The sequence below is a fragment of the Narcine bancroftii genome, chromosome 4 (assembly GCF_036971445.1).
Source record: "Narcine bancroftii isolate sNarBan1 chromosome 4, sNarBan1.hap1, whole genome shotgun sequence".
Lineage (NCBI taxonomy): Eukaryota > Metazoa > Chordata > Chondrichthyes > Torpediniformes > Narcinidae > Narcine > Narcine bancroftii.
The window spans coordinates 84,830,085-84,846,071 of record NC_091472.1 but is presented as its reverse complement, the minus strand read 5'-3'; the positions used below and the strand labels follow the sequence as shown (position 1 = coordinate 84,846,071).

At 43.7% G+C, this 15,987-nt stretch overlaps 1 protein-coding gene across 12 annotated transcripts in view; it reads right to left on the bottom strand.

The window, feature by feature from the left end:
- The window catches only part of LOC138760764 (protein sel-1 homolog 1-like), a 107,923-nt gene that overhangs the window by 76,910 nt on the left and 15,026 nt on the right, over nucleotides 1-15,987 (bottom strand). For 7 of the 12 annotated variants that reach the window (XM_069931819.1, XM_069931809.1, XM_069931817.1 and 4 more), the window contains one exon: nucleotides 8,249-8,289. Coding sequence is in view for 9 of the 12 variants with exons in the window: in XM_069931809.1 (XP_069787910.1) it covers nucleotides 8,249-8,289 (41 nt within the window). In the remaining 3 variants the exon portion in view is untranslated. Of the gene's footprint in view, nucleotides 1-7,185; nucleotides 7,390-8,248; nucleotides 8,290-9,687; nucleotides 9,852-15,987 lie in introns of all 12 variants that reach the window. The other 5 variants (XM_069931811.1, XM_069931813.1, XM_069931815.1 and 2 more) reach the window with 3 other exon arrangements.

The window sequence follows — 15,987 nt, the reverse complement described above, 5'->3', positions numbered from 1 at the left end:
AAAATACCCTGATGGGAGTTATAAACAGCCCTCCAAACAGTAGCCAGAATGTAGCATGCCAACTGCAGAGAGAGATAGAAATGGCATGCAAAAAGGAAGATTTCAATATGCAGGATAGCTTCTTAGAATGGATTGTGGCTGAGCCCCAGGAAATGGCAATTCTGAATTGTGTATTGTGTAAAGAACCAGAATTGAAAGGGAGTTGAAGGTAAGTGAATCCTTTTGGAGTCATTGATAATAATATGATAGAACTCACCCTGCAGCTTGAGAGGGAGAAATTAAAATAAGTATACCCATGGAATAAAGGGACGAAGTGATACAAGAGATGAACTGGCAAAAGTTAATTGGAAAGGCACACTAGCAGGAAGGATGGCAGAGAAGCAATGGCTGGAGTTTCTGTCAGAAATAAGGGACGGGCAGGACAGGTATAAACCAAAAAATAAATATTTGAATGGAAAAATGACAACTGTGACTGACAAGAGAAGTCAAAGCCAAAGTAAAAGAGAAAGAAAGGGCATGCATGGAAGCAAATATTAGTGGGAAGATAAAGGACTGGGAAACTATTAAAAGTCCATGGAAGATAACTAAGAAGGTAAATGAAAGGAGGTGAGTGGATAATATCAAAAAGAATGCTAAAGGCTTTTTAAAGTATATTAAAAATGAGGCAAAGTTAGATATAGGTCTGATGGAAAATGATGCTGGAGAAATTATAATGGGAGAAAAGGAGATGGCAGAGGAAATGAATGAGTATGCACCAGTCTTCATTGTAGAATACATTAGTAGTACACCAGCCTTTCAAGGGAGTTAGGGAAGAGAGGTAAGTGCAGTCACAATCACCAGAGATAAGATGCTTGGGAAGCTGAAAGGGTAGACAGGTCTCCCGGAACTGTTGGAATGCACCTCTAGTTCTCAAAGAAGTAGCTACAGAGATAATGTTGGTATTAATAATGATTTGGCATGGCTTTGGAGGATTAGAACATTGTAAAGGCAGCAGAAAGGAAATTATAGACCTGATAGCCAAATCTCAGTGGTTGGGAAGTTGTTAGAGGAGATGGTCAATGATGAGGTGCATGACAAGATAGGCCAAAGACAGGATGGTTTCCTTCAGGGAAAATCTTGCCTGACAGATCTGCAAATTTTTTTTTTAATTTAATTTTTTATTTTTCACACCATAAATCACATTAACCATGGTACACACTTTTTCCTTTTCACACATATACAGTGCCATTTTCTCCCCCCCCTCCCTCCTCCCATCCCACCCTCCCTACCTCCCCCCTCCCATCCCACCCTCCCTACCTCCCCCCTCCCGTCCATTTAAGGTATACAAACAGATCTGCAAATTTTTGAGGAAACTATAAATAGGCAAGACAAAGGTCATTCAGTGGATGTTGTATATTTCCACTTTCAAAGGCCTTTGACAAGGTGCTGCACATGAGGCAGCTTGACAAGACGAGAGCCCAAGGAATAACAGGAAAGATACTTGCATGGGTTGAGCATTGGCTGATCAGCAGGAAACAGGATATGGGAATAAAGGGATGATATTCTGGTTGGCTTCAGGTTACCAATGGTGTTCTGCAGGTCAGTATCAGGACCATTTCTTTTGATGTTGTTTTAAAATGATTTCGATTGAGGTTTTGTGGTTTAGTTTGCAGATAACCCAAAGATAGGTAGAGGGGTAAGTAGTGATGATGAAATGGACTGGCTGCAGAGATACTAAGATAAATTTGGAGAATGGGAAAGAAGTGGAAAATGAAATAAAATGTTGGAAATGTTCAGTCATGCATTTGGTAGAAGGAATACAATAGAACATTATTATTTGGATGGGGAGAAAATTTTAAATTTGGAGGCACAAAGGACTGTCGGATACCCTAAAGGTTAACCTCCAGGTTGATTCAGTGGTAAAGAAGGCAAATGCAATGTTGGCATTCATATCTTGAGGAATAGAATAGATGAGCAAGGATGGAATTTGAGGATTAAAAAGGCATTGGTGAGATGTCACAAACTGTATGGGGTACAGTTTTGGGCTCCTTATTTAAGAAAGAACTATTGGAGATAGTTCAGAGAAAAATTTCAAGAATGATCTCTGGAATGAAGGGATTAACACGTGAGGAATTTTTCACGACTATTGGATTGTACACCTTGGAGTTCATTAGAATGAGGGGGGACCTTGTATAAGTATTTCAAATGTTGAAAGGCTGGGACAGAGTAGATGTGGAAAAGTTATTTCCTGTGGTAGGGGAGTCTGGGACAAGAGGGCACAACTTCAGGATTGAAGGATGCCCATTTAAAACAGAGAAGTGGAAGAACTTCTTTAGCTTGAGAGTGGTAAATCTTTAGAATTTGCTATCATGGGCAGCTTTGGAAGCAGGTCGTTGGGTGTATTGTGACAGTATATAGATATATTTTTGGGAGATAAATTGGGGCAGGTTTGTTAGTGTAGGTCACATACAAACACTTTAAAAGAGATCTTATTTAAAATACTGGAGCTCTGCTAATGTTAGACTTGTTGGGGCCCCAGAGCCTTTGTAAAAGCTTTGGAGAGTGCTCGAGTGATTTCACTAATGTTGTTTACAAAAGGCAACATATGAAAGAACTTGTCAGAGTCGCAGATTGTCTGCAGTGGAACTTGCTATTCTAGGAGGGTCATGTGGTTTTGCAAGCAGAGAGAGTAAAACGTTTTCTCTCTGTGTGAGAGAGACACACACAGAGATCAGTTCTACAGTTTTACAGTCAGCAGCAGCAATTGGAACTGGCAAGTTTGTGGAAAACCCCCTTTGGAAGACGGGTTGTGAGTGCTTAGTTCAGCCTGGTCAAAGCCCTTGTGGTTCATGCCAGAGGAGAGGACTGGCTGTCTAATGTTTCACTTGGAATAAGAGAAACAAAAAGGTAGTCGGTGGTGACCTGAAAGAAAGAGGTTATCATCTGGAAAACCCTGAGGGGGAAAGTTACTTCAGCAAGACACTGAAGTGGCTGATTTAAAAAAAGAATCAGTTGTGGATGCAAGCGTACAAGAGATCTCTCTCTGAAAACCAACAAGAACCTTCCTGAGCGGTAACCATTTACCTTTGAAGCACCAAAGCCTGGTGAACTTTATAAATGCTGAATTCTGTGCAGAGTATAAGAATTGCCTGCAACCAGTAAACTTAGAGGAATGAGAAGTGAGATTGGACTGTGAATCAAAGAACTTTTCTGAACTTACTCACACATTACATACACATGCACTTCGAATTAGAAGGGGGCTAAGTTAGGTTAGTTAAGTCAATAGTGATAAGTTAAAGTGTGATTCAGTTTTCATGTTTAATGATAATTAAAAGTAACCTTTGTTTAAGTAACCATTTATCTTGGTGAATATCTATTGCTGCTGGGTTTTGGGGTCCTCTGGGCTTGTAACAGTATTAACCGTACATTTTTTTGGAGGGTGGCAGGAAATTGGAGCAACCAGGGAAAACCCATACATGTCATGGGCAGAATGTACAAACTCCTTACAGGCACTGCTGTTCAAACCGGAGTTACTGATACTATACTTTTTTCTTTGGCTTGGCTTCGCGGATGAAGATTTATGGAGGGGGTAAAAAGTCCACGTCAGCTGCAGGCTCGTTTGTGGCTGACAAGTCCGATGCGGGACAGGCAGACACGATTGCAGCGGTTGCAGGGGAAAATTGGTTGGTTGGGGTTGGGTGTTGGGTTTTTCCTCCTTTGCCTTTTGTCAGTGAGGTGGGCTCTGCGGTCTTCTTCAAAGGAGGTTGCTGCCCGCCAAACTGTGAGGCGCCAAGATGCACGGTTTGAGGCGTTATCAGCCCACTGGCGGTGGTCAATGTGGCAGGCACCAAGAGATTTCTTTAGGCAGTCCTTGTACCTTTTCTTTGGTGCACCTCTGTCACGGTGGCCAGTGGAGAGCTCGCCATATAACACGATCTTGGGAAGGCGATGGTCCTCCATTCTGGAGACGTGACCCATCCAGCGCAGCTGGATCTTCAGCAGCGTGGACTCGATGCTGTCGACCTCTGCCATCTCGAGTACTTCGACGTTAGGGATGTAAGCGCTCCAATGGATGTTGAGGATGGAGCGGAGACAACGCTGGTGGAAGCGTTCTAGGAGCCGTAGGTGGTGCCGGTAGAGGACCCATGATTCGGAGCTGAACAGGAGTGTGGGTATGACAACGGCTCTGTATACGCTTATCTTTGTGAGGTTTTTCAGTTGGTTGTTTTTCCAGATTCTTTTGTGTAGTCTTCCAAAGGCGCTATTTGCCTTGGCGAGTCTGTTGTCTATCTCATCGTCGATCCTTGCATCTGATGAAATGGTGCAGCCGAGATAGGTAAACTGGTTGACCGTTTTGAGTTTTGTGTGCCCGATGGAGATGTGGGGGGGCTGGTAGTCATGGTGGGGAGCTGGCTGATGGAGGACCTCAGTTTTCTTCAGGCTGATTTCCAGGCCAAACATTTTGGCAGTTTCCGCAAAGCAGGACGTCAAGCGCTGAAGAGCTGGCTCTGAATGGGCAACTAAAGCGGTTCCCACCCTGGATGAGACATATAAGGCAATCGAACAACTGAAAAGTGGCAAAGCAGCAGGTATGGATGGAATCCCCCCAGAAGTCTGGAAGGCTGGCGGCAAAACTCTGCATGCCAAACTGCATGAGTTTTTCAAGCTTTGTTGGGACCAAGGTAAACTGCCTCAGGATCTTCGTGATGCCACCATCATCATCCTGTACAAAAACAAAGGCGAGAAATCAGACTGCTCAAACTACAGGGGAATCACGTTGCTCTCCATTGCAGGCAAAATCTTCGCTAGGATTCTACTAAATAGAATAATACCTAGTGTCGCCGAGAATATTCTCCCAGAATCACAGTGCGGCTTTCGCGCAAACAGAGGAACTACTGACATGGTCTTTGCCCTCAGACAGCTCCAAGAAAAGTGCAGAGAACAAAACAAAGGACTCTACATCACCTTTGTTGACCTCACCAAAGCCTTCGACACCGTGAGCAGGAAAGGGCTTTGGCAAATACTAGAGCGCATCGGATGTCCCCCAAAGTTCCTCAACATGATTATCCAACTGCACGAAAACCAACAAGGTCGGGTCAGATACAGCAATGAGCTCTCTGAACCCTTCTCCATTAACAATGGCGTGAAGCAAGGCTGTGTTCTCGCACCAACCCTCTTTTCAATCTTCTTCAGCATGATGCTGAACCAAGCCATGAAAGACCCCAACAATGAAGACGCTGTTTACATCCGGTACCGCACGGATGGCAGTCTCTTCAATCTGAGGCGCCTGCAAGCTCACACCAAGACACAAGAGAAACTTGTCCGTGAACTACTCTTTGCAGACGATGCCGCTTTAGTTGCCCGGATACTATACTAACCAATATGCTAACCATGCCACCCTATTAATACGAATAGTACCCAATAGTCTGGATTTTCCACCACCAGACACATATTCCCCTGACCTACACTATTCCCTTTCCATAAGGATCACTCTCTATGACTCCCTTGACTATGTCCCTCCCCAATAATTGCCTCCCTGGCATAGCCCTATGACCGTGCCATGTGGTACACCTATGCCCCCTCCCTCACTGCCTTTCAGGGTGTGAAATAATCTTTCCAAGGAGGCAATGTGACTCCTGCAAATCTGTTGTGGTGACTTGCTGTTCCAGGTGTGGCCTCCCCTACATCGGGAAGACTAGATTCCGATCAAGGCATCGCTTTACTGCACACCTTCACTCCATTCACTGCAGCATCCAGGATCTCCCAGTGGCCAGCCACTTTAGTTCCACTTTGCATCCCCATACTGACTTGTCCATGTACTGCCAAGTTGAGGCTACATTCAAGATTCAATTTTTAATCATATTACATAAAATTTATTTCTGCCTGCCGCAGGGCAGAAAGATTCACCACCACCAGCAGGAATTGCCTAAGCACCTCTTACAATCTTACAGTCAGAGAGATAGAAGCAAAAGAGAGTCCCGCCCCAGAGTCACCGAGTGTCTGTAGATTCACCCCCAGTGCTTCCTTGGCCCCCTCAGCCACACAGAGTCCAGTCCAAACCACTGGCAACTCGAGCTCAAGATCTGAACCTCCAACACGGTCAGGAAGTTTTCAGCATCCTCTCCACCTCCTCGCATCCAAGTTCCAATACCTGGTATCCCTCCAGCCAGTTCGAGTCAGTCTCCAGCAGTCCGCAGCTTCCTTGCCTCGAGTCACCAGAAGCCTGCCACGTGTACTAGTCCCTCAGCCGCAGAGCCCCCTCACTGGACGGTCGCTGAGGTCACCATTCCTGTGGGTGATCTCCTCTGTTTCTCCTCAGACGTGAAGTGACCTTCCTGTCCTCTGGTGCCCTGCTCCAATCCTCCACTTCCCTGGATGCTTTCTCCTGCCAGAGTGCATCTTCCCCAGCCCTCTGCCTCTTCCTCCTAGCTTCTAACTTATTTTATATCCTCACATCTACATTTACTTATCACAAACCTGTGATGCTTCCCCTCACTCCAATCTTTTACTCAGGCATCTGCCCATTTCTTGTTGTTCCAGATGGAGGGTTTATCCTGAAATGTTGAGTAACAATTGCCTGACCTGCTGAATTCCTCCGAAATTTTGAGTGTTGCTCCAGTTTTCCAGCATCTACAGTCTCTTTTGTTTACCAATGGTCTGGAAGTGCTAACGATGCCAAACTATCAGAGTTTTACTTGTTACGTTACCTGTAGGAATATTCAGATGCTTGGAGGATGGGAAAGAAAGAGGTAAAAGGGCAGATATTGCAGCTCCCAACATGGCATGGAAAGGTGCTGTGAGACAGGGAGTGTATACTGATGGAGATAAAAGAGTGCATCTGGGAATAACAGAAAGAATGGTCTTTTCTGAATACTGAAAGGGAAAGGATCCTGAATAGGATAGAATACTGTTCCAGGTATCATACAAATGGACTGAATTAGTTTTGTCTGATTGAACATGTTCTCTGAGATGTCAAAATTGAGGCCCCATTTACTCTCTGCTATGTATAAATTGGATGTACGATTTTTATATTTTGTTCTAAAAAGTACTTTTGCAGCATTTTATTTTGTGATTATCTGAGGTTCTGGAAGACTCAAAAAATCTTTAAAAGTTTTCTTCTGAATTGTTTGAGCATCATGACCTTTGAACAATTACTATATATGGCATCCTAAACAACACTCAACAACTTATCTAGCCATAACTTACATCAGCTTTGACCAGTTTTTTTTTTAATCCACCTGTGGCGGCACACATCTCTTGTAGCGAACCGGCCCTGCTTGTATCATTGTGCAGGGGCAGCTGCAGAAAGATGGCGCTGTCGGGGATTGCTGATTACCTCGTGGCTTAGGTCACAGCTCGCCCTTGGCAACTTGATGTCTCACCGCCGTGTGGGGCGGAACTCCCGTTGGCCTTAAAGGGGCGTGCGTGAAATTCAAATAAACAGTTCAATTGAAACTCCACTGTGTCCAGTGGTGTGTTTCTGTGTGTGTAGCAGCCGCTACACATCCAACATTTATTTTGATAGGCTTTAGTACAGCTTTTTTTTGGTGCAAATACTGTAATTGTCCTACAAAGTAAAAACTTCTGTTTCTCTCTCAAATATATATTTTTTAGTTTGACTTTTACCAAACATAGTTTTATTATTTGCTTTTCTTAATCCTTATCATAAATACATAATTCTTCTGTTTAAAATACAAATTCATTTTTTTCTTTTTCAAACTTCCCCAAAATTGATAGATGAGGTTATACACAACATATTTTTTTCTCCCATTTTGCCAAAAGTATTATTTCAGGTATATTCCCAATCACAAATCATTTCCCCCAATTTATTTTGTAATTCGCTCAATCAATTAAGTATCTAGCTATTCAATTGATCTAATTTCATAATATGTAGCTTTCACTGCTTTTGTTTGACATTTGAAAATGTTCTTTTGATCTCGCATTTCACTGGTTATTCATTAATTTTTCTTCAGATTACTCTGTTCTGACTTCTCATTTCATGTTGCACTTTATACCACTGAAGGTCCCTGAATCAATTCAGTCTTAATTTAACTTTTTTTGATTTTTTTTTATATATACACATCGATTTCTGGAAGAAATTTATTCCCTTTGAAGTTCTTTTGGATAGCATTGACTTTTTAATAAGATGCTCAAAACTGTGCCCAATACTTTAAATTTAGTGTCACCACAAACTTTTTAATCTGTTCACAAGGAGAAAGTTCACCATTATAATAACAGTTTAATCAAAGGGACACTTAAGATGTCTCACCTTTTTGGTGTGATTGTTTTTCTCTTCTGTCGCACTATGGTCTGTAAATAAAATAAAAATGGGAGAAAGTTAACTATAGATTTAGAAATTTAATGTTGTAATAATTTAAACAAGCTGTTGTATAATCTTTTCAGATGTCAGGAAGAAGACATACATTTCTGATGTCCGTAACCTCCTTCAACCTCTTTCATCTTTTGTTCCCCCACCCACCTTTGTATCCTCCCAATGGAAAAGGTGGAATGCCACAGGATTGGTGAATATCTAACAGAATACTTATATTTAAAGAGGGGGATATAAAATATTAAATGAATTACAGACCAATTGGTAAGTGAAATAATATTCCTACTGGAGTATCGATGAATGTTTAGAAAAGTATAAAAATAGTATGGATTTCAAACAGGAAAATCAAGTTTGATAATCTTTCAGTGAAAGTTGGGGCATTCAGAGATGGAGAAGATGAGCAAATTTAAATTCCTTGGAGGACCTTTCCTGGACCCAACATACTAATGCCACCATAAAGAAAGCATATCACTGTCTCTATTTCCTCAAGAGTTTCCAGATGTTCGGTATGACATTGGAAACTTTGAAAAACTTCAAAAGATGTGTAGTGGAAAGTGTGCTGATCAGCTGCATCACAGCCTGGAATGGGGCACCTATATCTCTGAGTGGAAAGCCATGCAAAAGGTAGAGAACATAGGCCAGTACATCACATGCAAAACTCTCTTCATATCAAGAAAATCTACATGGGACACTGCCGTCAAAGAACAGCAGCAATCATCTAGCATCCATACCACCCACAACATGCTCTGTTCTCTCTGCTGCCATCAGGAAAGACATATTGGTGCCACAAGACTCATGACACCAGGTTTAGAGACGGTTGCTACCCCTCCACCATCAAACTCCAAAACAAAGGATACCCTGGTTAGCATAGGGCTTAGCACAACACTATTACAGTGCCAGCAACCAGTGTTCGAATCTGGTGCTGTCTGTAAGGAATTTGTATGTTCTCCCCATGTCTGCATGGGTTTTCTCTGGGTGACCTGGATATCTCCCACCGTTCAAAATGTACTGAGGGTGTAGGTCAATTTGGTGTAATTGGGTGACACAGGCTCATGGGTCGAAAGAGCCTGTTACCGTGCTGTATGCCTAAATCGATCTGTGATCACGAGAAGCATCCAACAAAGTTCGAACTCTGGCTAAGATGCTTCAACGTGCTTCTTCAGGCCTCCATCGTGATAGTCCAGTCTGACACAGACAAGCTGCACTTACTGTTCTCACGGGTTGGGCACTGAGTTTACCCAATGGTCAGAGACTGCGAGACATTCACCGAAGCAATGGACATTCTGAAAGGCCAGTACCTGGGCCAGGTGAATGAGGTCTACGCCAGGCCCGTCCTAATCACGTGTAAGCAGCAACCCGGGAAGTCGATGTATGATTACCTTCGGGTCCTGCGAGACGTCAGATGGGCCTGCGGCTGCAACGCCACATCAGCAGAAGAGTACATGGTGGAGCTGATCCAAGATGCTTGTGTAGCAGGCATCAGATTGGATTACATTTGCCAGTGAATGCTAGAACAGGATGAGCTGAAGCTGCAGAAAGCCAACTGTGACAGAGTATATAGAGATGATTTTGGGAGGTAAATTGGGGAAGGTTTTTTAGTGTAGGTCACATAAAAACACTTTAAAATGGATTTTATTTAAAATACTGGAGCTCTGCTCATGCTAGACATGTCAGTCCCAGCGCCTTTCCAAAAGCTTTGGACAGTGCCCAAGAGACTTTACTAATGGACTGTTGTTGACAAAATAGGCAAGAGATGAAAGAACTTTTCAGAGCTGCAGATTGTTGAAGTGAAACTTGCTGTTCTAGGAGGGTCATGTGGTTTTGCGAGCAGAGAGAGTCAAATAGATTTTCTCTCTGTGTGAGAGAGAGAGCTGGAAAGTTTGTGGAAAAATCCCATTTTGAAGATGAGTTGTGAGTGCTTGGTTCAGCCTGGTTTGTGGTTCATGCAAGAGGAGAGGACTGGCTGCCTAATGTTTCACTTGAAATAAGAAAAACAAAAAGGCAGTCAGTGGTGACCTGAAAGAAAGAGGTTATCATCTGGAGAACCCTGAGGGGGCAAGTTTCTTCAGCAAGACACTGAAGTGGCTGATTAAAAAGGAATCAGTTGAGGGTGTCCAGCGGACAACAAATCTCTCTCTGAAAACCAACAAGAACCTTCCTGAGCGGTAACCATTTACCTTTCAAGCACCAAAGCCTGGTGAACTTCATAAATGTTAAATTCTGTGCACAGTATAAGAATTGCCTGCAACCAGTGAACTTGGAGGAATGAGCAGTGAGATTGGACTGTGAATCAAAGAACTTTTCTGAACTTACTCACACATTACATACACGTGCGCTTAGAATTAGAAGGGGATTAAGTAAGGTTAGTTAAGTCAATAGTGATAGGTTAAAGTATGATTCTGCTTTCATGTTTAAAGATAATTAAAAGCAATTTTTGTCTAAGTAACCATTTGTTTTGGTGAATATCTATTGCTGGTGGGTTTTGGGGCCCTCTGGACTCAGATTTTTGGGGGCTTGTCCTTTCGGATTGAAAATTGGAGTTTTTGTGATTTATTAGTTAAGTGTTTTTTTTTCAAGCTAATTTAAAGCTTGTGTGTGGAAAAACTGCAGCAATGGATGTTGATATACTTTTTTAAAGCTGCAGAGCATGAGAAAAGAGGAACTGATGGTTATTTCTAAGGCATTAAAGCTGACTGAAGTGAAGTACTGGATGAGGAAAATACAAATACAGAGGATTATAAGTTGTTGAGAAAGACTTGAGATAATTTTCTGGAGGATAGCTCTGTTGAATTGCAATTGGAGTTGGAGAAACTGAGGGTGGAAGAGGAAAGACAGAAACAGAGGGTGTTGGAAGCTGAAAAACAAAGAGAAGAGGCTGAAAAACAGAGGAAATACGAGTTAGAGGTAGCTGAAAAATGGAGGGAGGACGATGAAAGACAAAGAAGATATCATTTGGAAAAGATTGAAAGGGACAGACGGTTTCAATTAGAGAAGTTAAAAATTAAGATGGAGGGAAGTAAAAGAATTGAGGCTGTAACTCCTGGGGAGAGGTTTTTGGCTAGCAGAGAGGTAAATCTAGTTCCTCCTTTTGATGAGGGAGATATAGATACATATTTTCAGAATTTTGAAAAGGTTGCTGAGAGCTCAAGATGGCCAAAAGAAAAATGGCCTCTTATGCTCCAAAGTATAATGAAAGGAAAAGCACAAATTGCATACTCTAGTTTGACTACAGAGCAAGTGGCAAATTATGATACTGTTAAACAAGCAGTATTGAAAGCTTATGAGTTGGTTCCAGAAGCATATAGACAAAAATGTAAGAGTTCGATGCCAAATGGAATCAATCTTACATGGATTTTGCTCTGGGAAAATCTGTATGTTTTGACCATTGGTGTGCCTCAAAAGGAGGACATAATGGTTTTTACAGATTGAGAGAATTGATATTAATTGTGGAAATTAAAAGGTGTGCTCCAAATGAGATTAAATTATACCTGGATGAGAGAGACGTGGGGACGTGGCGGCAAATGGCTAGATTAGTGGACGAATTTGCCCTAATTCACAAAAATACATTTCAGAATTGTAAGCATTTTCAGAGAGTTAATGTGGAACAGATTAGTAAGCCTGTTTAGAAGCACCAAAGCCTGGTTAACTTCATAAATATTAAATTCTGTGCACAGTATAAAAATTGCCTGCAACCGGTGAACTTGGAGAAATGAGAAGTGAGATTGGACTGTGAATCAAAGAACTTTTCTGAACTTACACACACATTACATATACGTGTGCTTAGAATTAGAAGGGGGGGTTAAGTTAGGTTAGTTAAGTCAATAGTGATAGGTTAAAGTGTTATTCTGTTTTCATGCTTAAAGATAATTAAAAGCAATTTTTGTTTAAGTAACCATTTATCTTGATGAATATCTATTGCTGCTGGGTTTTGGGGTCCTCTGAACTCATAATCCAACGAACTAGCTAAATCTCTGGAAGGAGCCCTCCGCAATGTGGACTCTTTCTCGATTGATAACGTGACTTCCACGTGGGGAACGCAGGTGCCACCATCTTGGTTCGAAGGATCGCAGGCTGCCCAACATCCTGACCTGACTACAGCTGCCACTGCCGGTAAGGACCTGAAGTGCCTGCTACTTCTGCAGCTATCAGAACTACCCCAGGAAGCACTGCCCGCAAATGATGTGGTCTGTTCCGGCTGTGGGAAGAAGGGACACTACACGAAGATAAGCAAATCCAAGCAACCTTCTCACCCAAGCAGCGCCACGTATGAGAAGTGGGGGCTGCCGCCATCTTGGATGACATCATTTCCGGCGAACAATAACAGCACCGTGGGGGCCTTCATCTTGGATGTCGTCACTTCTGATGAACAACAACAGCACCACATGCACACTATGGGGGCCGCCATCTTGGACGCCACCATCTTACCAGACCATGAGCCAGTACAGCGGATCAGACCATGATGCTACTCTGGCTTTAATCACGCTGACCAAAGCAACCCTCATCAGGTGTTAGGCCAATGATGGACATTGAGGTAAATAACCGCAGGACAAGCTGCCTGTTCGATAGTGGGAGCATAGAGAGCTTCATCCACCCTGACACGGTGTAGCACGCAGTGAGACCAGTGAGTTACAGAGTATACATGGCCTCTAAGTCCCACTGGGCAGAAATCCATGACAGCTGCGTAATGACGTTGACCATGCATGGCGCAGTGTACAAAAAAATTTAAATAACGTGATACCACAACTCTGCACATCCATACCACTGGTATTGGACTTTCAGTACCACCTAAAGAGTGTCACCAACCCCCCCCCCCCTCCCCTATGGTCTACAACCAACAGTTTTAAACTGCCTACCCTCCCCTCCGAACAGGTCCAACCAACAACCCACAATTCACCGACTGTGCACAATCTGCAGGCTCTCCGCCCTCCGGATTTCCCCCTCACCTCTGTTCACCAACTTCACCCCTGACTGTAAGACCACCATCACCAAGAACAGGTGATACAGCATTGGAGACAGGGCCTTTATCAAATCAGAGGTGAGATGGCTCCTGACCGAGGGGATCATTGAACCCAGTACCAAGCCCCTGGAGAGCTCTGGTAGTGGTGATTAAGAGTTGGGAAAAACACCGAATGGTTATCGACGACAGTCAAATCATTAACAGGTTTACGCAACTGGAAGCATACCCTCCTCCTCACATAGCTAATGTGGTAAATCAAATCGCCCAATATTGGGTATTTTCTACCATTGACAAAGTCGGCAGACCACCAGCTAGCACCCTATGCACCCACACATTTGAGGTGGATTGCCACCTTTCCCACTTTCTGAGGGTCTCCTTCAGGGTCACCAATGGAATCTTCGTCTTTCAGAAGGAAATGGACCAAATGGTGGATGAGCACAGGCTGCTGGCCACATTCCCCTACCTTGACAATGTCACTATCTGAGGACGCGATCTTCAGGACAGTGATGCCAACCTCCATAAATTCATCCAGCCAGCTAAAAGCCTTAATCTCACTTCCAACAAAGATAAATGTGTATTCTGCACATCACACCTGGCTAGACTCGGCTGCCTCTTGGAGAATGGAGTTATTGGCCCCAATCCCGACCATGTCCACCCCCTGTTGGAGCTTCCACTTCTCCATGGCCTAAAGCCCCTAAAAAGGTGCCTGGGGCTTTTCTTCTATTATGCCCAGCAGGTCCCCAACTATGCGGATAAGGCCCACCCCCTCATAAAAGCCATTTCCTTTCCCTTGTCAGCAGAGGCTCATGAGGTCTTCAGCCACATCAAAAGTGATATTGCCAAGGCCATGATGCACACTGTGGACAAATCCACTCCATTTCAGATGGAGAATGATGTGTTCGACTTTGCCCTGGTTGCCGCACTTAACCAGGTGCGCAGACCTATCATTTTTGAAAGTTTTTTTATTGAATGAAATGTATTTAGTGTTGTGGTTTAAAAAATTGTTAAATAAAATATTCAAAAAAAGTGAAGGAGGCCCAGGCCATCATTGAGGTGGTACAACACTGGAGGCACTATCCTGCCGGCAATCGATTTACCCTGCTGACTGACCAACGTGCAGTCACTTTCATGTTCAATAACAAGCAGCGAGGAAAAATCAAGAACAAAATTCTGAGAATTGAACTCTCCATCAACAACTATGAAGGCTCAATGAGCCTTCAGATGCCCTGTCCCGAGGGTCTTATGTCAGTGCACAGATAAAATGTTTACAAGCCCTCCACAAGGATCTCTGCCACCCCTGGGTCGCCAGGTTCTTCCATTTTGTCAAAGCCCGCAATTTCCTCTATTTGATTGAGGACATCAGGACGATGATCAGAAACAGCCATGTCTGTAAGGAATGCAAATCATACTTCTACTAGCAGGACAGGGTCACACATGATTAAGGCTACCTGCCCCTTTGAGTGCCTGAGCATGGATTTCAAGGGGCCTCTTGGCTCTTCGAACTGCAATGTGCACTTCCTTAACATCACTGATGTGTACTCATGTTTTCCGTTTGCCATTCGCTGCCTAGATATGACCAATGCCAACATCATTGAAGCCTTGAGCAATCTCTTCACCCTGTTTGGATACCTCTGCTATATTCATAGCAACCAGAAGTCCTCCTTTATGAGTGATGAGCTGCACCAATATCTGCTGGTCAGAGGTATCATCATGAGCAGGACCACCAGTTACAACCCCTGAGAGAACAGCCAGATGGAAAGGGAGAACGCCACCATCTGGAAGGCCATCCTCCTATCCCTGAGGTCAAAAGGCCTGCCTTCCTCCCACTGGCAAGAGATCCTTCCTGAAACACTCCATCCAATCAGATCCCTCCTGCGCATCGCAACCAATGCCACCCCACATGAAAGGTTATTTCCCTTCCCCAGGAAATCCTTGTTGGGAGCCACACAACAGTCCTGATTGACATCCTTCAGGAAGCGTGTGAAAAGCCATATGTCCGAACCACTGGTTGAGAGGGTCCACTTCCTCCATGCCAATCCCCAATGCACCTATGTGGGATTCCTGGATAGGTGCGAGGACACTGTGTTCGTCCGATACCTGGCACATACGGGAGACTCCGGGACTCTGGTCGATCAACCAGTACATCTGCCCCCTCCAATCACTCATCACATACCATGTCACCCTACCCCAGCACCCGCCCTAACTGTCTCAGTTCAGTCACCAGACACTGTTGGGTATAAGCCCACCCTCTGCTGGACTTCATGACACCCACATCATGATATCATCGTTCCAAATATATAACCCTGTGTCTCAATAGCCATGTTAGTCTGAGAAAGCATCATGTCTCTGAGTCTTAATTGTGTGAGTGCATACATAACAGTGGCGATGAGGATTGAAACGAAACCTATACATACTCCATGCACCAACTGTGAGAAGGAAAATGACTACCTAACAATCCCAACAAGTTCCCACCAAAAGATCAAGGAAAAAGCGGGCCAAGATGGTGGAGGGAAAGTTCAGGGAATTCAACGAAGTAAAAGAAAGTTGGGATAACTACGTAGAATGGTTTAACTACTACTGCGTAGCCCACAATATTGTGGAAGGTCCTGTAAACCACAAACATGCCCTCTTTCTCAGTATAATGGGTAGCAAAACATTTGACCTCCTTAAAACCTTGCTGGCCCCAGAGGATCCAGGGACAAAGACATTCAACGAATTATCC